Source organism: Lagopus muta, chromosome 6 (assembly GCF_023343835.1).
Source record: "Lagopus muta isolate bLagMut1 chromosome 6, bLagMut1 primary, whole genome shotgun sequence".
NCBI lineage: Eukaryota > Metazoa > Chordata > Aves > Galliformes > Phasianidae > Lagopus > Lagopus muta.
The window spans coordinates 716,799-736,670 of NC_064438.1; the positions used below are offsets into that span (position 1 = coordinate 716,799).

Here is a 19,872-nt window from a genome sequence, read left to right on the forward strand (position 1 = left end):
CACTTGCCAAAGGGCTTACAGAAAGTCAGGACAATCAACACCAAAGTCAGAAGTCTTTGCTCAGAGTTCTGGGTTCGAGAAACTCAGCCGCCTATTCTCTCTTTCAATTATTTTCATTGACATAACACAGGAACCCTGCACAATAGTGCTGAACAGCACATTTAAGCAAAACTGAAGCCTGATATTATTACTCAAGTCGCAAAGTCAAGTATTCTGAAATTAAAAAGTGTTCCTCTACAACAGGCTTTAATTACACACCAACACACCACCCCTGCCTTCAAATCCTTGCCTTATTCAGCTGGGGCATTGGATACAAATCAGGAAATAAGATGTCTGTTGAATTTTTTTTTTTTAACTGTCCTCTTCATACCCAGTAACATGGTGCTCTGGAAGTAATGCTTCCTACTTTCCTCCTTGGAAACTACAACAGCTACAGAGAGTAAAAGAACACCATTTGGTAGAGCAAATTTTCAACTGCAAAACACTTTTTCCCAACAGTCACAGCAACCAGCTATGAATGAGAGCTATGCTCATCAAAATCTAGGCAGCCATCTGGAACGTGGCTCACCATTTGATGTTGCTGTTGGCCCTGCTGAAATGCACCACTCATCCCTCACTGCGCTCACATCCACTGGTTGGTCTCCATAAGCGTTCAGCAAGTGACAATGAGCGACAGTGAGTGCCATTTGTTCCACACGGATGCACTCAGTTCCACACCTTTGCTTCATCCACACTTCCATGTCATACGGCATTATGTCAGAGTGCCCCTCTGCTGCCATCTGTCACACAGCAACAACACGGTTTACTGGCAGGAAGATTCCACCTCTACTGCCATACCACCAAAATCTACCTCTGACATCATGGTCAATGCCATAAAATAGGAGACATCACTTTTGGAGCAGCCCTTATATTTCATAAATCTGCAAAAGTTGGTATGTATTAGTGATGAGGCTTGGTTTGGAGCTTTATCACCAAGGACACTGTCTCTAACAGAACTAAGTTATCTATTCCCTAAGCAAAAAAAAAAAAAAAAAACCAAAAAAAAAACCACCATGTTTTTACTCTATTCTGAGCAACTGTATCCATGCATTTAGCTTTGAGATGTACAATTATCACTTCATAACTTAATATCATTATAACTTATCCAAAACTGTACAGATAAGAGGTATAGCCTCTTCAGACTGCACCTAAAAACTTCAAGAAGGCAAAATTCTATTGTAAATAATCCTCGTCTTTGCCCTTTGCCGTTCTAAAAAAAGTCTTAAAACTGTTAATATGGGAAACAATCTTCATAAGTTTCCCCTGGTGCTGGATGGGGAGATATAATCATTTATGCTGAATTAGGAAAAAAGTCAACTATTGATTGCAAGGAGTTAAAAATAGCTGAAACAAGTCATTAAAACTCATTAGAATTAGAATTTTCCTTTGTTGCCATTGAATGCCACAACCGTCTCATTTAGCAGAAATCAACATGGCTAATGGAAGATTCCTCTGCAGAAGGAAATAAGACAAATGACATTTTTAAAAATGCTCTGAATTAATACAAGCAGTTTGAATGCACAGTTGATTATCTGTATTTCTGGCCTGTTACAGAGAGAGCTGCGCTTCTCTAGAGGAATTTTTGTCTGTTATAAATTAACTATCACACACAGTAAGGAAAGATCTGGCCACTCTTACAGATCTACATGCTCTTAACAGGAGCAAATGAATAAATTTCCCTTGCAATTAGTTAGCATTTTAACAATTTTGTTACCTGTGATCATCTTGCTTGGAAGATATCCTCATTTAAGAGAACTGGTGATTTCTCTTTGGTATAGATTTAAATGCTTAGAAAAAAGGGCCCTAAGATCCCCTCAGAATAAATGCTGACTGCAGTATTTAAGGAACAGCAGCAATGTGCCCTGTGTGATTTTGGTCCCTTGTTACTCACAGAAAGGAAAACCAAAGCTTTCACAGAAAGCAGACAGAGACCATGCACTGCAGAAAGGAGATTTTGTGGGCTGGAGCAGGGGGTAAGTGGGTACAAGAGGCAGGGCAGGAGGAGACACATGGGATGTAGGCAGTGTGCACCAGCAGGAAGGGTATAAGAAAAGAACTGACAGGGTGGGACCAAAGAAGTGAAGATCATGCAGCCACACATTCTATATAATGTGTTTCCCCTCTCTGAAGTACAAGTTGAAGTAACATTGCATGTATGCAGTGTGACAGTACAGCCCTAAAACCAGTTCTAATGGCTGGACAATAGTGAAATATGAGGAAGGTTTTAAACTCAGATGACCAAGCTGAGAAAGAACTACAGAGCTCTGATATCACTCTTCATGAATTGAGATGAACGCAATTTGAAAAAAGGCAGCTGGCACAGAACAGGTGAGAAAGACAAGCTACACCACAATACTTGTCCAAAGCTATCTCAGAGAACAGTTGGTCTTTTCACCAAATGTATAGACGTGGCATATATATAAATAAAATGTAACTATTAAAATATTCATTACATAAATAAATCAGCAACCAGCTATATCAGAACGTGAAGAAACATCTCCTCCAAAAACAAGGCTGTAAAGATGGGGGGGTTTCAGGGCTGAAACTTGATTTGCATTTAGACAGAGCATGCAGATAGTCACCTTAACGCTGCCTGCTAAAAACATGTGTTGCAGTTACGTACTGCTTAGAAAGGTGTTTTCTTAAATGTGTTTCTAAGAACTTACCTGCATCAGTCACAGAACACTTCTGTACTGCAGTGTCCTCTGCACGTACGCCCTTGCTGCACTGTTATACCAGCTCCTGCAAACCTGGGACTCATAAATCAAAATACTGATGTGCCTTCCCTATGTACAGCAAATAGCCTTCAATTAAGAATGCAATAGTCAAATCAGAGGTAAGAGATACCTGCAGTTTGTGGGTTCTGTACATTCAGGGTCACTTGACGGGATAACGTGGGGTACGTCTGCAAACCCAAAATGAATTCAGGAGTCCAGGGCTTGGCTTTTGACAATAATTCACTACGTGCTCCTCTGGAAGGCATTTTAATCACCCTGTGCTTTTGTGCCCCACTAGCAGGATGTGTAAGTGATCAGGTCTCATGTGAATTAATTTAACACTTGCAGAAGTTCAATGAAATTCTTGAATAAATGGGGACAAGTAGAAGAGGAAATGCTCTTACTTGCCTTCTTAAGAAAACAAGAAGGAGGCTAGCATACATAATCTTAGAAAAGCTTTACCTGATAAGTTACAAAAGCACATAAGCAAAAACTGTATTGCAGGTGACAAATGCAGAAAGGTATTGGTTGACATCCTCTACAGTGCTATAGCAGCATCCCTTTCTCACCACAAACTGGTAGAAGGAAGAGCTGCCCACAGGAGTGAACTCGTCAGGCCACTCTTCACAAACGTATCAGCAGGGCCATGCTTCTCTCACATCCCACCCTTCTGAAATCAGTTCCTTCAGCTTCTTTTCCACTCTCATCAAATGTATCCTTTTCTCCCTTCATACCATCCCTGCTCCTTTTGTGCCTGTGGATGTTAGCAGGACTCCTTTCATGGGCTGTGCCTGCCAGAGGACCATCTGGCTTAGACACCACGAAGGGCACTGTTTCTCTCAGTACCCTTCACAAAGTATCAGAACATAGAAAATGAGTTTCAGTAAAATTAATTCCCCAAAAGCAGTGGTTAGGACACAGTAATATTTTTTCTACACAAAGCTTAGGACTCAGCAAGTGTTTTGAATGGACAGCCTCACAGTTATCAGTGCTGCTGATGCTTTCTGCACTTATTGTAGCATATTGTACCATTCCTCACTGAGGTGCCTCAGATTTTCTTGCAGTTTATTTATAATAAAATGTGAAATTAACACGTCAAATGATAGCATTCATATTTCCTTCATCAGTAAGCATTTTCTAGGAGCATCTGCCAAGTCCCCCACAACGCTCTGATGGTAGCCAGTACTGAATCCGTCTATAGGGCACAGGACACTTGAAGAAAAAAAAGCAGCAAATCAATTAGCCCTTTTTGCACACACCGAAGAAGGAAGTTTGATCTGTGCTGTTTGCTTCTACAAGAAGTGACTCAACAACTCATACCTATAAGAAAGGTTTTACATCACTTAGGAAGCACAGGTGAATACGATCAAGGATTTCTCAAGCTCCAAGAAAGCTTGAAAATGTGAGTATGATGAAAGCCTGGAAACTAGACCTCAACAAAGTCTTGAGTACAAAAACTCTATAACAGCATCTGAAGCAAACAAGATTACATAGGTTAGAAGAAATTACGCAAACAAATCAACTAGTCCTTCAGAAACACAATCACCAGGTTGAGTGGACTGCTTAGTATCTATACAGGCAATTTTTGTCATGAAAATACTGCCTAAACAGAGGCATCCTAAATCACCATGTTACTGCAGGAAGGGCAGAAATCGCCTTCTAATCTGAATTTCTTCTCGTTTTCCACGTGTAATGTAACACAGTGGAAAGCACAGCAATGATAGCAGAGCAGCAAGGTCCTATGTTACAGGAAGGGAGAATTTTTTAAAATGCAACAGCTATGGGCACAGAAAAAGGAAAGAAGCTGCTTACTTTCAGAAGGCCTCAGGTACACAGGAATCTCCAGCAATATCTCCACTGCCAATGCTTAAATGAGGTCTGGCAGATCCTGGCTCCACCCTTTCTAGTCACTCAGTGCATTGCACGCACCTGAGCTCCCCTGGGTTGGCCCTGTCTTCCCTCCAGGTGCTCCATCACTGCTTCAAGCCATAACTTGGCATTTCTGCTACACCACATTTCATTATTTGCTGCTTCTGATCAGTCGTAGTTGGGATAATATAAAATGAAGAATATGCTGCTCCTTTTAAGGAATCAGTTTTTTTTGTTGTTGTGTTTTAAAGTCAGTTCCTTTTAAGGGTTATTGTTCTCCCCCACTTAAACTTTGCTAAAGTGGGAGATGAAAAATATGCAGATCTTGTTTCTCTGTCCCTAAGGAGTGGAAGCAAAGGACAGAGCTGAAGTTATAAACAGAATTGAATGAAATCTGAAAATTCTGGAATTAGCCAGGAGATTCCTACCAACAGATCCTGGAAATAATACCTGAAAAAAAATCAGCACATATTGCAGGAAAGTAAATTACGTGGCAAAAACATAACACCGGATTGACTGGAACAGTTAAGAAATTCAATCAGTCATTTCAGAGATTATTTTGTGCATTGAAAGTTTCAGTGTTCTTCCAGCAACTGTGTCGATTTTTTCTGCCGCTAGCAGTTCATCTAAGAGCACACAGCTTTGGAACAAGTAAATTAAAAGTGACAGGTGTGACTCAGCCAACTCTAGCGTCAAGTGAAATGGAAGCACTGAAGTTGCTATTGGCATATTGAGAGGAAATATGGAAGAAAGTAAAGCTACAGTCATGGTCTCAACCTGGAGATTCAGAGATACTTATACAGTCAGCAGGTTGACTAATACAGCGTAAGGTCAAATTCACTGCAGGACTACAGCAGGGAAGGCATGTGTTTGCAAGAGATAGAAAGTGACAAGACCATGTCAAGATTTTTGCACTGTACCTGACTGCAGCACACTGGGTTCTGCCCAGTGCTAATACCATCATCTGTCACTAACAGATAGCTGTATTTTGTTTCAAATGGGAACTTCAAGCTTCTCAAATGCACACTGTGAAAATTCTTGATGAACCTGAAGTACTAATGGAGTCCACATTGTTACGCTGACCTTTCAAAGGAAGTCCAGCTGGAGAAATCCTTGATGCAACCCAAAGCCATCCTGATCAAGCTCTAGAATTGTGTGCGGATGGTCAGCAACACCTCACATTTTCTCCACTGTCTAACTGTCAAAGAGCTCTTGCCTGTTGAAGAAAGTCAAAACTGGATGATACCATTAGGAGATCACTTCAGTGCCCTTGGAGCAGACATATCTGCAGTGTGCAAAACCCTTGGTATCACCTGACATCCTAAGGGCAAGAGCAGAAGAAAAAGAGAGAAGCCAGCCAGGAAAAATGCCAATAACAATGTAGGCCTTCAATCAGGTCAAGTGGATTCTATCAGTAAATAACAGGTTTTGACCAAGTGGGCCACTGCCCTTCAATGGGGCAGAGCTAAGATAGCATGGAATAATTCTGACATGTATCCAAATGGGGAGACTGAAGCTGCAAGACCAACTGTGCCTCCAAGTACCAGCAAAGGATGGAAAGTACTTGATTCTATGATTTAAAGCACTAGGAGCAGTGCTGAAGGGACGAGTTGGAATGGACCCATTCATTATTTTTGGAGCTGTTCCATACAAAGCTATTTTTCTTTGGGCATTCTTTGTGTCTGGCATACAATCCTGGGATCCTCAATACAAAAAGAGACATGGGACACACTGGAGTGAGTCTAGTAAAGGTCATATGGAGTGACAAAGGGCCTGGAGCATGTGTCACGTGAGGAGAGGCCGAGAGCTGGGGCTGTTCAGCATGAAGACCTGAAATGTTTCTGGTGTGTGTAATCACCTGGTGAGTGAAGAAAACGGAGCAGGGACAGGCAGGATTGAGAAGCAACGAGCATAAACAAAAAGACAGGGAGTTCCACTTAAACATAAGAAAAAGCTTTTTGATTGTCAGGATGGTCTCAGTTTGCCCAGAGAGGCTTTAGAGTCTCCATCAGTAATGGTGCTGTAGCTGGCTGCCCAACCTGGTGCACTAACGCTACACCTATTCCTGTATTACCCACTCTATTTCAGTACTAAAAGTGCAGATGCCAACTTCTACACTGAAGAAGACAGCTGGCCTCAAGTTGTTTGGCCTCAAGGAGTAATCTGTCCTAAAGGAGTCATGGAAACAGAATAAAGCTTTGCAGAGATGCAGCTCTTTATTTGGACACAGGCTGCTGTCCATGCCTCCCAGCAAAAGTCACCACAGAAAGGGCACACTATGGAACTGCTGGCTAGAAAGTGGGCTAACATGCTGGAGATTGTGACTATTCCTTACTGTATTGCACAAGTGAAGAAAAGTGAATATCCCTCTGGAGTTATTTACAAGCAAAACTTCTTTTCTCTCATATATCTCACCTCACAAAGATTGCCAGAGGCTTCAATCCTGCACAGAGACCATCTGATCAAGATGTGCAATATTATGAAATCCCCCTACCAGTGGCTGTGCCCTATCTCACCAACACTGCAGACGCAGTTCAGCCTCAAAGCATTCTTTCAGACTGCAGAGTCAGAGAGAACCTTGATACACACAGTTTCAGAGAGATTACCACTCTGGTTAGCACAAACTCATTTTCTAACAGCTGCACATTTGAGGTAATTTGCAGGCACAGGCAGTGCAAGAACAACAGCTTTGAGTGGCAGAGTGGGCTACCAGGTCAGCTGGGGGACTGGCCTCATCACAGTGATTTGTGTGCAGCCTCCTCATCTGAGGATTTCAAAAGCACAGAGATCATCAACACGCCAGCAGACTCTTACATTCTCTGACTTAGGACTTGAACATTGTCTTCTGGGAATGGAGCATACCATAGCAGATGTTAAAAATAATATTGCTAATAATTTCACAAAGTGCTAAGAAGGAGTTGCTGCCTTTTGTATTGATTCTGAGACTGTATGTTTCATATGCTCTGTCATCACGTTATGCAGGTGACCTCCAATTCTGCAAAGCTTTTTAGGTGTGTTGTTATAAATTGAAGTCTGAAATGAGCTGACCTGCTTAATTAGGATGCCTGCAGAGTTAAATGAAACAATTTAGACTTTGGTCTTTCTCTCTGCAAGGGGACCCTGATTTCTCACAAGTACAACAGAGACATTAAATGCAAAATGCAGTTTACAATGCTGTTAAGAAAAACAAAAAAGCTTCCACATCTATAAAACCTAATTCCCACAGCTGAGCTCAGTTTGTGGAAAACTTGCTTTTTACTTTCCAGATATCTTCCTGGAAATTCCTACATCTCTGCCCAAATGCTTTGGAGGAAAAAAAGTAGTATTTGGAAATGTCCATTCCTCAAAAAGAATGCTGGCCTTGGTTTTTGCTTTAGAGCAGTGCCAATGGTGGCTGATGTCTCTACTGGAGAAGGCATGAAGCGTTCATTTGGGCAGCACACAAACTGGCTCCTGCCATGGGAATAAACATGAGTATGAGCTCCATATGTTTCTGAAAAGTCTTTAGTTCTGTTCCTTTTTGCTGGCAGATGTAACCTTCTGCAGGAGACACCGTCTTGGACAAAAGCTTCTGTGTACTAATGCAACTGCTTCTTCCACCTGTTCTGCTGCCTATGAATTTCCTTTGTGAAGCTGTTCCTTCACTACTGCTCTCTTCCAGGCAACCGCAAAATGCCATTACTCCTCATTTTCAGATTAGGGGCTTTTAATGGGTCTTGAAAGGCATTCCAAAGTGATGCACAAATGGAGTATCAACTGTGCCATCCTACATGTAGGAATTACAATGCAAGAGACACTCTTTTCTACAGATCATCTCAACAGAAAGTCATCTGCTCTCAGAACTTTTGGATGACCCTGTAGGAATATGCAGAGTGCTCCGCTGAGCTGTAGGGGTTTTTAAAACAAGTCTAATTTCTCCATCCTCCTAAAATGTCATGGGGGAATTCTCCTGGGGTTCACTGTCACAGAAATCCAGGTCAAGAAACCAGGTTCATTTAATACTCAACCTAAACCTCAAAATTAACTGTAGTAGTTACCTTATAATGTCTGCAAATTCCACACTTCTCCTCAGCACATTCTGCACTGGAACAGATCCCTCGATCAGCATTAGTGTTACTGCTGCAAGTGGTGCAGGAAATATTCAATTTTTTGTTTCAATACTGAACCCAACAGAATCCCAACCTGAGCACAGCAAATTGCCATTGCAGGATTGTTCACTATGAAGTAGGCTTTTTCTAAACAGGCATAAAGTACTTATATTCTGTTGCACATTAATAGACTTTCATAAATGGCTGATGAGCTTCTGAGGTATCAGGAAGCTTGACTGGTTGGGGCAACCAAAATCACAGCTGCATTTATGGTGTCTGCTCAAGTCACTTACACCGCAAACGAGAGGAGATGCATTTCCAAGCATGGAAGGACAGTGCTCCTGCTCCTCTGCTTACTGTACCAGTGGCTGAGTCATCAGCCTCAACAAATATTCTGTAATTAGCGTTGTTCATTTTAACAATGTTAAAGAGCTCTGGGAGAGAAGCTGTAAATATTTATTAACATTTCAATATTTAAATCTTTTTGCCACATCATATCCTGACAGTTATCATCCTTGGCAGCTTACATTCCCTTCTAAAAAGGGAGCAAATGCTCCAGAGCCCTTCTTATAAGGCATTATAATTCATAACCAACCCAGGACTAAGATCTTGTCATCAGTTTTGTTGTAGACACAGCCAGTGTTAAGGAGATGGCACAACATGGGCATTGCTTGTGGTGACTCCTGGAGCTGAGGTTACACAACTCTGTCCACAATGCCCTATTTTCACTTCCTTGTATGGCTGCTGAGCTGGAATATTTAAGAGAAGTTTTTATAAATCCATCATTCTTATGAATCAAATTTGGAGATACTGAGATGCAACATTTCAATACAACTCTTTTTTTTTTTTTTCCTCTTTTTTTATTTTAATTACATTAGGAAGGAATTTTCTTTTTTGTCCTCTCAGAAATTACTGCAGCTCTTTCTTTGAAAAAATCTAAGCATGCAGATGCTTTGGAGTAGGGGTGTGAAATACAGAAATGGAGCTGTCTTACTGTCAAAATGTCTTTTACTATCCTTATACAAATGCAGCCAAATCTACTCATTACAAATCTCTGAAAAAAAAAAAATGCAATCATAGCTCACTCACTCAAGATCTGTTAGAATTCAGCACTGTTGGCAAAACCCTTAATAAATACTGAAAAATAGATATTAGATTTCTCAAATTAGACACTTGGAAGAGAGGAATCCCCAAACTTGGTTTAAATTTGCATTAGTATCATGAAGGAGCTCTTGCACTGACCCTTTGCATTCAAAAGCACAAAGCCTATCCCAGCTGTCCCATGAGGCCTTTCCCTCTCTGCAATTCATTGCCCACAGCAGAAAACACCTTTCAAATTCTCCAAGAACTGAGGCAGCAGCATCTCAGATAACAAGTTCCTTCATTTCATAGCCCTGCTGCATTCCTAGTTCTTGATCCAGTCTTATCAAAATAAGTAAAAGCCTTCAACAGCTTTAAAAAAATTCAAAAAAGTGACCATGAAACTGAAGATTATTCTTCAATGTATACATTACAGCATTACAGACAGGACTGTGGTTAAAAGGCAAGCATAGTCCATCTCCTTCCAGACTTCCACATCCTTTTTGCAGCTTCAGTGTTATTTCAGTACAGTTACTCCATTTTTACAGCAACAAAACAACAGCAACACCAAATTCCACCAACAAGAGGTTCTCAAGTCTCAACCTTTTGCATTAAGGTAATGAATCATAGAATCATTAAGGTTGTAAAAGACCTCTAAGATCATCTAGTCCAACTGCTCATCTACCGCCACTTTGCCCACTAAACCATGCTCCTGACTACTACACCTGTCCTTTCATTAAAAACCTTCAGGAACAGTGACTCCACCATCTCCTTGGACAACCTCTTCCAAAACACCACCACCAGCTCTGAGAAAAAATCCTAACATCCACCCAAACCCCCCCGGTGCAACTTGAGGCCAATCTCTCTTGTCCTATGGCTGTTTTTCAGAGGATGCCAATCCGCTCTTCACCACAACCTCCTTTTATGCAGTTGTAGAGAGTCATAACACATCCCCCAAGCCTCCTCTTCTCCAGACTAAAGAATCCCAGTACCTTCAGCCACTGTTCCCTTTAAGACTTGTGCTCCAGACCCCTCACCAGCTTCACTGCCCTTCTCTGGACATGTTTCAGGACCTCAGTGTCCTTCTTGTAGTGAGGGGTCCAATACTGAACATAGCACACAAGGTACAGCCACAACTCAGGGTGGAGTAGAGGTGATGATCACTTCCCTGCTCCTGTTGGCCAGCACTATTTCTGATACAAGCCAGGATGCTGTTGGCCTTCTTGGCCACCTGGGCACAATGCTGGCTCACGTTCCATCAAGTGTTGACCAGTGCCCCCAGATCCTTCTCCTCCATGCACCTTGCCAGCCACTCTGCCCCAAGCCTGTAGCGCTGCCTGGAGTTGTTGTGGCCAAAGTGCAGAACGCAGCACTTGGTCTTGCTTGAACTTCATCCCACTCAATCCAGCCTGCCCAGGTTCCTCTGTAGGGCCTTCCTGCCCTCGGGGAGATCGACACAACCCCAGCTTGGTGTCTGAAAACTTACCGAAGGTGCGCTCGATTCCCACATCCAAATCATCAATAATAATATCAAACAGGACGTACTCAAATATCAATCCCCAGGGAGAATTACTCATGACCAGTTGCCAGCTGGTTTTAACTCCATTCAACCACCACCCCCTGGGCCCAAGCCCCCTACCCAGTTGTTTTTTTATTACACAGCAATGAGTATAGCTGTCCAAGCACAGACTGCCAGGCCATTTGTCCCAGTCAAATATGACATTTGTTCTGTCCAAACATTTGACCACTGAGGGGTGGGTGAACCACAGCAGGATAAAAATTAATAGTACAGCAGTAATGAACAAACAACATTTTACAGTGTATTACCCTACTGGTCAGGCCAGCATAAATTTCACAGGGGATACACATAATAAACAACTTACAAACAACATAAGACTATGTTAAACTAACTACAGAGCAATTCTTATTTACTCCCATATATAGCATATCAAATAAAATACTAATTTCACATTACATATGATACAGTTTTCTAGGAGACAAGAAATTGAAGTCTAAGATGTATCTAGTGAAAATGATTTCACAATGACTTCACAGTTTGACACGCTGCCTGATATTTCTATGAAATGAGAGAAAAGAAGTTTTCCATGCAACTATTAAAAATTCGATGCTTTGGCTATAATTAGTGCACTTTACTGTGAGCTGTAAATTGTACTGATTATGCTGGCAACTTGAAGTCCAGTCACCTCAATACTTAATTATCAACATAATAGCTCAATAATACTTCACCTATTTTACTTCTATAACAGGGAGTCCTGCTAAACATGCAAAGACAACAGTAAACCATGATGTACTGTTGAAGCATTGAGAGCAAAGTGCAGAGCTGCTGCCAGCAATCCAATAAAACAGGAGTATACAGGCTTGTCCTGTCCTGTTCAGCAATGTTCTAATCTACTTCCATCTTCTTCAACAGTTTTCAATAAATTAACAGCAAGTGAATTAAATACCATTACAGCACACTTATTTCGTCTGTAGCACCAAAGACACAGCATGTTTGGTAGGAAGCCCAGACAAGATAAAATAACTTGATCCTGCTCCTAACACAGGAACCCTCTACTACAGGCACTGCAGCTGCCACTGGCACCAGCCTGGGGCTGTCATGGGAAATGAGCTGCCCAACTGCTTGAGAGAAGACAGGATAAGCACAGGAACCAGGCATTTACACCTGAGATTGCCACACATGTTTCAGAGTCAGATCCCATAACGAAAGAGAAACATTAAAAATAGTAGCACAACCAAGGCACACCTAGAAGCTTTACTGTAAACAGCTCATACCATAAACGATGCTAACAACACAGCAACTGCACTGAAGATGAGAAAAATCAACACTGCAAGAAGTCAGTAAGAGACTTCTGAGCTGCATTTAGAAATGAACTCATTTAAGATGCAGTAGCTGTCATGAGTACTGCTACACTGCATAAGGTTTTCCACTTGGATATGAGCTCACTGCACCAGGCACGTCATTAAAATACCTGCCACAGCACTGTGGCAAACTCTTACAGTTGCTTCCTTCCATTAATTTTATCAAATTACCCTCAGTGCTATATGTAATAACCAGCCCGAGTTGCTAGTTTTAGAATGATGTTGAGCATTTGACAGCTCTACAAGATAACTTGTTTAGAGAAAACACAAATTCTGTCTTACATGTGCACCATGGGGTTTTTTGGTGGTTCCCCCCCCCCCCCCCCCCTTTTTAACTGAACATCAAGAGCATAGTGGTAGACAGCTGAACAGTTCATCACTGTGGCAGCAGTTGAAACAAGAGCAAGATCTGCACATAAGGACTCAGCAGGACAATGCACACAAGATAGAGGAGGATGATTGCACATAAATAAGTGCTCATATAAACAAAACCACGTGCTGACAGGATTGCTGTTTGAAGTAGGAAGAGCTCAGAGAAACAGGGCAGGAAGGCTCTGCTGTACATCCCCAGCGGCTTGTGCATGCCGTGCTTTGGGCTCAGAGCTCCAGCAGACTTCAAGTGTGATCTGTGCCAACCACGAGGCTGAGATCCTACAGTAACTCAGGAACAAAACGCCACATTTGTTCTGATCGCATTAAAGTCAGAACACGCTATTAAAAGAAGTTACAGCTGATGACTGGGTCCCACAGAACCCCGGGCAATAAATTCACGTGGCAGTTCTGTTTTTATAACTTAAGCCCTGCTTATCCTTTCTTTGTCTATTCTCATTACTCCCTGATACAGAATTTATGCAGAAATCAAATTAAATGCTCAGGAAAGTGTATGACTGAGCTGGCCTGAAAAAAAGAAGAGAACAAAAAAAATACTAAAAGCAGTTAGGTAAGCACCTCAACTGGGAGAGCTTTGAGATGTGTAGCGTGCTTCTGACTGAGCAGCCATAAAAGCACAAAGCCTAAATGGGGGCTCTCAGTGCCAAGAAAGGAGCAGTGGCTCTGGGTCTTGCAGGGGTGCCTGCGTTCAACGACAAACCTGGTAGGAAACTCCCAGCCCCAATGACTTCACTCAGTAGCTAAGATGACCAAAGTTAATACAAAACAAAGATGAAAAAAAAAATTGTTTCACACCAACACTGAACTAAGAACTATTGAATCATTTCGCTTGGAAAAGACCTCCAAGATCACCAAGTCCCACCCCAACCCATCCCTATCTTGCCCACTAACCATGCATCAACAGGTGCCACATCTCCACAGTTCTTAACACCTCCAGGGACAGTGACTCCTCCACATTCCTGGGCAGGCTGTCCCAGTGCCTCACCACTCCTTCTGACAAGAAATTCCTCCTAATATCTAACCTGAGGCATAATGAAGCATTGGCATCCTTCAGTGACAGGCAGAAGGCTTACACCAACAGATTGAGGCTTTGGCTGACCTCTCAGCATTCCCCTGAAATGCGCCTTGGTGAGCTTTAAAACACCATTTAGCCTGAGCCAAGATGACTAATGATAGCCAAGATGACTGATACAGTATCACAGAATCTTTAAGGTCAGCAAGAAAAAAAAAACATAGGAAATGCCATAGATCACAGCCAGGTAGGCGAGTGCCCTCTGTCTCCCCTGGACTTACAGGGAGAGAATTATCACATGATAACTATTTCACAGTAAATAAATGAAAAGGTGGAATATTTCAATTAACATAGTATTTCAATAAACTCAGCATTGCTTGTACACCCACTCTTCATCAAGTTTTGAGAGCAAGATGTGCTGTAACTTGTTACCTTGCAAGTTTTGCTTAAGCTGATTTAGATACAAAATACTGATAGATTAGCTACAAAACAATGATGGACTACTCACTGAAGTCAGCAGACTGTCTGCTGCTCCTCCCAGAAGCTGGTGGACCTTGGGTTCCTCCAAGAGAGCATTCCTATGCATGGGGGGGATCCATGAGCAAATCATCAAAGCACTTTCAAACATTAAGCAACTTTACCACCTCTTCCCTTGAAGAATGCTTTTTTCCTCAGCAGGGCCAGCTTAACCAGTGAGCCCAAACATGCCAGTCACAATGATTTTTAACGTACAATGGAAAACAGTACAATTTGTTGTGCACCTAAATTTGCGTATGCATGCACTTCAGGAGGGCATCAGTGTCATCCTGTACACGTTTCTTCAACCCTGCACAACAGTTCAGCCCATCTCCTTGGCTGTGAGCATAGTTCAAGTGACACTCATCCCAATTCTAGAGATACCTCTCCCACCTGTGCCTATGAACTCAGTGGGAATTCCACAGGAGCAATAGCCAATGCTTCAGACATAGCTGGCAGATCAGATCACAGAATCACTGAGGTTGGAAACAATGTCTAAGATCATCAAATCCCCCTACCACTAATACTGCCTACCAAACAGTGCCCCTAAGTACTACACCTGCCCTTTCATTAAAAATCTCTAGGGACTCTGACTGCACCACTTCTCTGGGCAGCCAGCACTATTTCTGATACAAGCCAGGATGCAGTAGGCCTTCTTGGCCACCTGGGCACACTGCTGGCTCACATTCCATCAAGTGTTGACCAGTGCCCCTAGATCCTTCTCCTCCATGCACCTTGCCAGCCACTCTGCCCCAAGCCTGTAGCACTGCCTGGAGTTGTTGTGGCCAAAGTGCAGAACGCAGCACTTGGTCTTGCTTAAACTTCATCCCACTCAATCCAGCCCATTGATCCAGCCTACCCAGGTCCCTCTGTAGGGCCTTCCTGCCCTTGGGGAGATCGACACAACCCCAGCTTGGTGTCTGAAAACTTACCAAAGGTGTGCTCGATTCCCACATCCAAATCAATAGTAACAACTTTAAGCAGGATGGACTCCAATACCAGCCCCCTGGTCACCACTCGTGACTGGTCTCCAGCTGGATTTAACTCCACTCATCACCACTCTCTGGGCCTGGCCACCCAGCCAGTTCTTCACCCAGCAAAGAGGGCACCTGTGTACCTGTCCAAGCCACAAATCTCACAGACACGCACACAGGAGATTTATCAGCAAGTAGATAGCAGAGATTTAGCAGTGATTGCCCACAATGACAAATTTTAGGCTTTCTTTTGTATGCTTGTTACAATAGCTACAGAAATTTATCCTACTCAGGCTCTGCACAATACACTACATTAAAGCAGCTACACTTAACGCTGCTGAAAACAAGCTGCATTCCCAGAATATCTTCCTGTAAGATTATCTCTCTGGGGTAATCCTAATTATCTGCATTATATTTTCAATATTGGATGTATTAATGTATCTGATAGATTTGAATATTCTATACATTAATATCTCGGTCCTGTTACCATTATCTTTTAGTTTATCACTGATTTTTAAAATGAGCTATTGGCTTTTCAACCAAACACACATGACACAGACAGCCCATCTAATGGGGACCAGAGATCTGCAGTGCTGGAGGACCATAGTCTAATTTCAGATAAGCATCATGTGCACTTCTCTTTGAGCATTCAGAGTTTCATTAATTGCAGCAGCTCATTCAGGGGCTTTTAGAGGACAAAAAAAGAGGGAAGCACAGACACATTCCACACACAGTCTCCAACGCAGAACACTGAGCCCTGAGCCCTACGCTGCAAAAAGAAGAGAGCCAAAAGAAGTCATTCAAAAAGGAAAAACTGCCTGTGATATCTGAGATCTCATCTTCATGAACATAAATGGCAGCGTTAGCCCCAACCAACCAGAGCTTTTAACCAGCAGATCTCCAACTCTCAGTTACACTCCTGCAAGAAGTGTCCAGACAGCTTTCAGAATCCCAGATTATTTAACGCTGTCTGTGCTTCAGCTTCACCTCCTCTGCCATGAACACGCCGCATGCTCCCAGGAACATAAGGTGGCTGGCTGTGCAGAACCTTCTGCATAACTCTAAGGTAACAGGTATGTTATTTTAAATGTAATGATAATAAACCATTTGGCAGCACTGGGAACTGATTGCAGGGGTCCCAACTCACAGTGTGTCTCGATGAGCTGACATTTCCCCAGGCACAGCAACATCATCATGCAGTTTCACTAAGCATGCTGAAAGCCTGACACGTTTCTCTCTGCAGTCTAGCTGTAACACATCTGTAATACTCTCCTTCAAGTGCACTCAAGGTATCAAGTCTTAACAGAGTTCACCTAGCATCCCATTATCTGAAATATCTACAAAGATACTAGACAGCCTTGTAACCAGAAAGACTACTCCACCCAATTAGTCCTCACCTGCTCACATAATCCCCAGTCCCCTCCTCCCTCACTCTAATCACTGAAACTCACTGGTAGGCACAGCTTTCAGTACTTTGGTTGACAGATTGGTCTCAAGGCTCAGCCCCAATTGCTCTCCATGCAAGATGGTTGGTTCTGTCTCTACCTCCCGCTGTTTCACGCCGTGCCTGTTGAGCAGCATGAAAGCTGTCCTCTCCATGGGTTACAGACAGGATTTTCACAAAGGCCTCCCCAGGAAGAGCAGAGCAGTTCCTGCAGCATCTCTGTGACAAGGACAGCAGAAGGAGGCCATTAGCACTTGCTCTGGACAGAGCCTCTCCATCTCCCCCTCCTCAAGAGATGAAGGGGGCTCAAGGACCCCCAGCCACCCCTCCCTGCCTTTTAGCACCTGAATTAGGCTTTTTTTCCCCTGCTGCTGAATGCCCATTATTTCTCATGCTAGGAGACAAAGCAAACAAAGACTGGTATTGATATTTGTTCTATCATATTGTAACATTTAAATAGGGCAAATGAGTACCATCCAGCGGATATTTTGATACTACTGCTAGCTGATGGACTGAATTAGTGGGAAAAGGATTTGAATAACAAAGAACAAAAGAAAAGGATGGAATAATTAATGTCCAGGAACACATTTTTACAGATGACAAATCACTCCAAATCGGACTGCAAGTTTGATCTAATAGACTGAGATTTCAATAAGACGTTTGACTTTGTATATCAAATTTTTATTAATAAAAAAATAAAATTAACATGGTGCATATGCAATAGATTTAAAACGATTAAACTGAGCAGCAGCGCTTCTAATGGACTCCCATGGGGATCAATTCTCAGCCTTCAACATTTTTATCTGTAACCTGGAGGAAGGAAAAACTCTCTCTGATGAAAGATGACAGTCTGGGAAAGAGATGAGTAACGAAGCAGGCAGGCAGATGCAGCCACGTATCAGATACATCTATGGAAATACAGATCAATTTCATGGCATAAGCGCCTATGAAGGGGAATAGTGACTTGCAAACTGCTGCTTCCACAAGTAGGAAAAGCACTGCAGCTTCAGGGCCTTGCTTCTCTTGATGGCACCACAGTCTGCAGTGTAGACTTACTCAAAGAACAATGTCTTGCAAGCAGACGGGAATAATCAGATCAATGGGCACAGGAGCAGCCTTGTTTCACTGTTACACCAGGCACCAGCTGGATGAGGAATTCCAGTCCAGCTCTGGGGGCTGTAGATCCACAGGCATGTCAGATAGCAACACTTCAAGAAGGGCTTGTGGGAATGATGAAAGACATGGGAAATATGCCTTCCACTGAGCCATGTGGGAACTTGAAGTGAAAGGCATGGCTTGATCCCAGCATGCGAGTACTTAAGCATGACAAAGATACTTCACAGCTCTTCAATCTGGTGGATAAGATGTCCAACAAACAAAGTGGGACATATTCACCATAGAAATAAGATAAAAAATTGCCATCATGATAGCAATATCCTTCACTGATAATTGTGGTGAACTAACCAGCCCCTGAAAAAGTTAATTAGGATTGCATAGTCCTCTAAAGATTATTAAAAGCTGCCCTGAGCTGTCAGTCACTGAAAAATAAGAAACCTTAAGTTCCACCATATGCAGGAAACAAATCCAAGGCTGTCAGTGATTGCTTTCTGTCCTCATTACCCACACATCTGTTACAAATAGTTTTCCCTGTGTTCCATGTCCCTTGTTACAGCTGATCGCTGCCCACCTCCAACTTTCACTACTCTTGTCCATGTGAGAGGACAGAACAAATGCTGTATGTGTTCAGGAACAACCCAAGCTGGCCAACAGGATTTCTGTATAGAGGTTCTCAGTGGTGTATAAAGCTGTCTCTGAGCAATTGGTAGGTGACGTGCTAATAAAAATAAAAAAAGCACTCGATATTTTCATATTAATTATGCAACAGGAGTCCAAGAGCTTTTTTCAATAGACACAGAAAATAAGAGGTAAGGATAGACAGTAACACTTTCCTTTATAACTGTAGATCTACAAAAGCACCCCATCAAAACTCTGATCAGTGCCTGAAGACCACTCACTGAAGACACAACTGTGGTAGAGAACTGTAAAAATGCATTCTCTTTCTTCACCAGCCATGACCCTTATAAATATCAGGCTTGCAGCACAAGTACCTTCATCAGCCTAAGCTGCTCATCTGATCAAAAGCAAGCTGCAGCAAGAAGGAACTAGGCAAGCCTAAAATGGTTTCTTCTCTATCAGCTTCTCAGAACTTTGCCTGCAAACAACACAACACGATCTCAGCCATTTTTATACCTTTCAAAGCACAAAACAGTTGTTCGGTAGCATTCTGTTCCCAAGGATCAACTTCAGTTTCCCAGCACTTTTCTTGCCACCTCTACGTTGGTTGCCAGCATATTTTATCAGCCTCAGTTATTTCACTGTTTCATAGCTATCAGTGAAAACTAACGCAACAATCTTTGCTTGTCATTTCTTAGGCACGTGTCTCTTGACATTTTAATTTCCATGCACTTAAATGTTTCACCTCTCCTTTGACTTGCATACTTATATAATCTGTATCTTAACATCTGTGAGATCACACAGATTTATAAAAACACTATGGTTGTGTTACCCAAGATGGTGAATATACAAGCTTGAGTTTTCAAAATCCATACTTCTCATTTACAAATTAATTGAAGACATTTTATTTATATGCATGTAGAAGACTCTGCAATGAAAACAGCGCACTGCATCACTGCAGTGATGCAAAATAGCCCTGCTGCTTTTTAATGAACTGATCTACAGATGGATCTTCATCTGTATTGGCTTCCTACAGGAATTTTTTGTCACCATCCCATTGTGTGAGCGCATGGGATGACAACACATGCGATCCATGTGTATCATGACAACAGAGCATCCCAGACAGCAG

The 19,872-nt window shown here is 42.4% G+C and overlaps 1 protein-coding gene across 8 annotated transcripts in view; it reads right to left on the bottom strand.

Annotated features, from left to right (window-relative positions):
* KIAA1549L (KIAA1549 like) overlaps positions 1–19,872 on the bottom strand; it is a 107,107-nt gene that overhangs the window by 83,021 nt on the left and 4,214 nt on the right. The window contains exon 1 of one of the 8 annotated variants that reach the window (XM_048948345.1): positions 17,017–17,185. The exons of the other annotated variants lie outside the window; for them this stretch is intronic. Coding sequence (XP_048804302.1) covers positions 17,017–17,164 — 148 coding nt within the window. The 5' untranslated portion in view covers positions 17,165–17,185. Of the gene's footprint in view, positions 1–17,016; positions 17,186–19,872 lie in introns of those variants that run through there. 8 annotated transcript variants of the gene reach the window in all.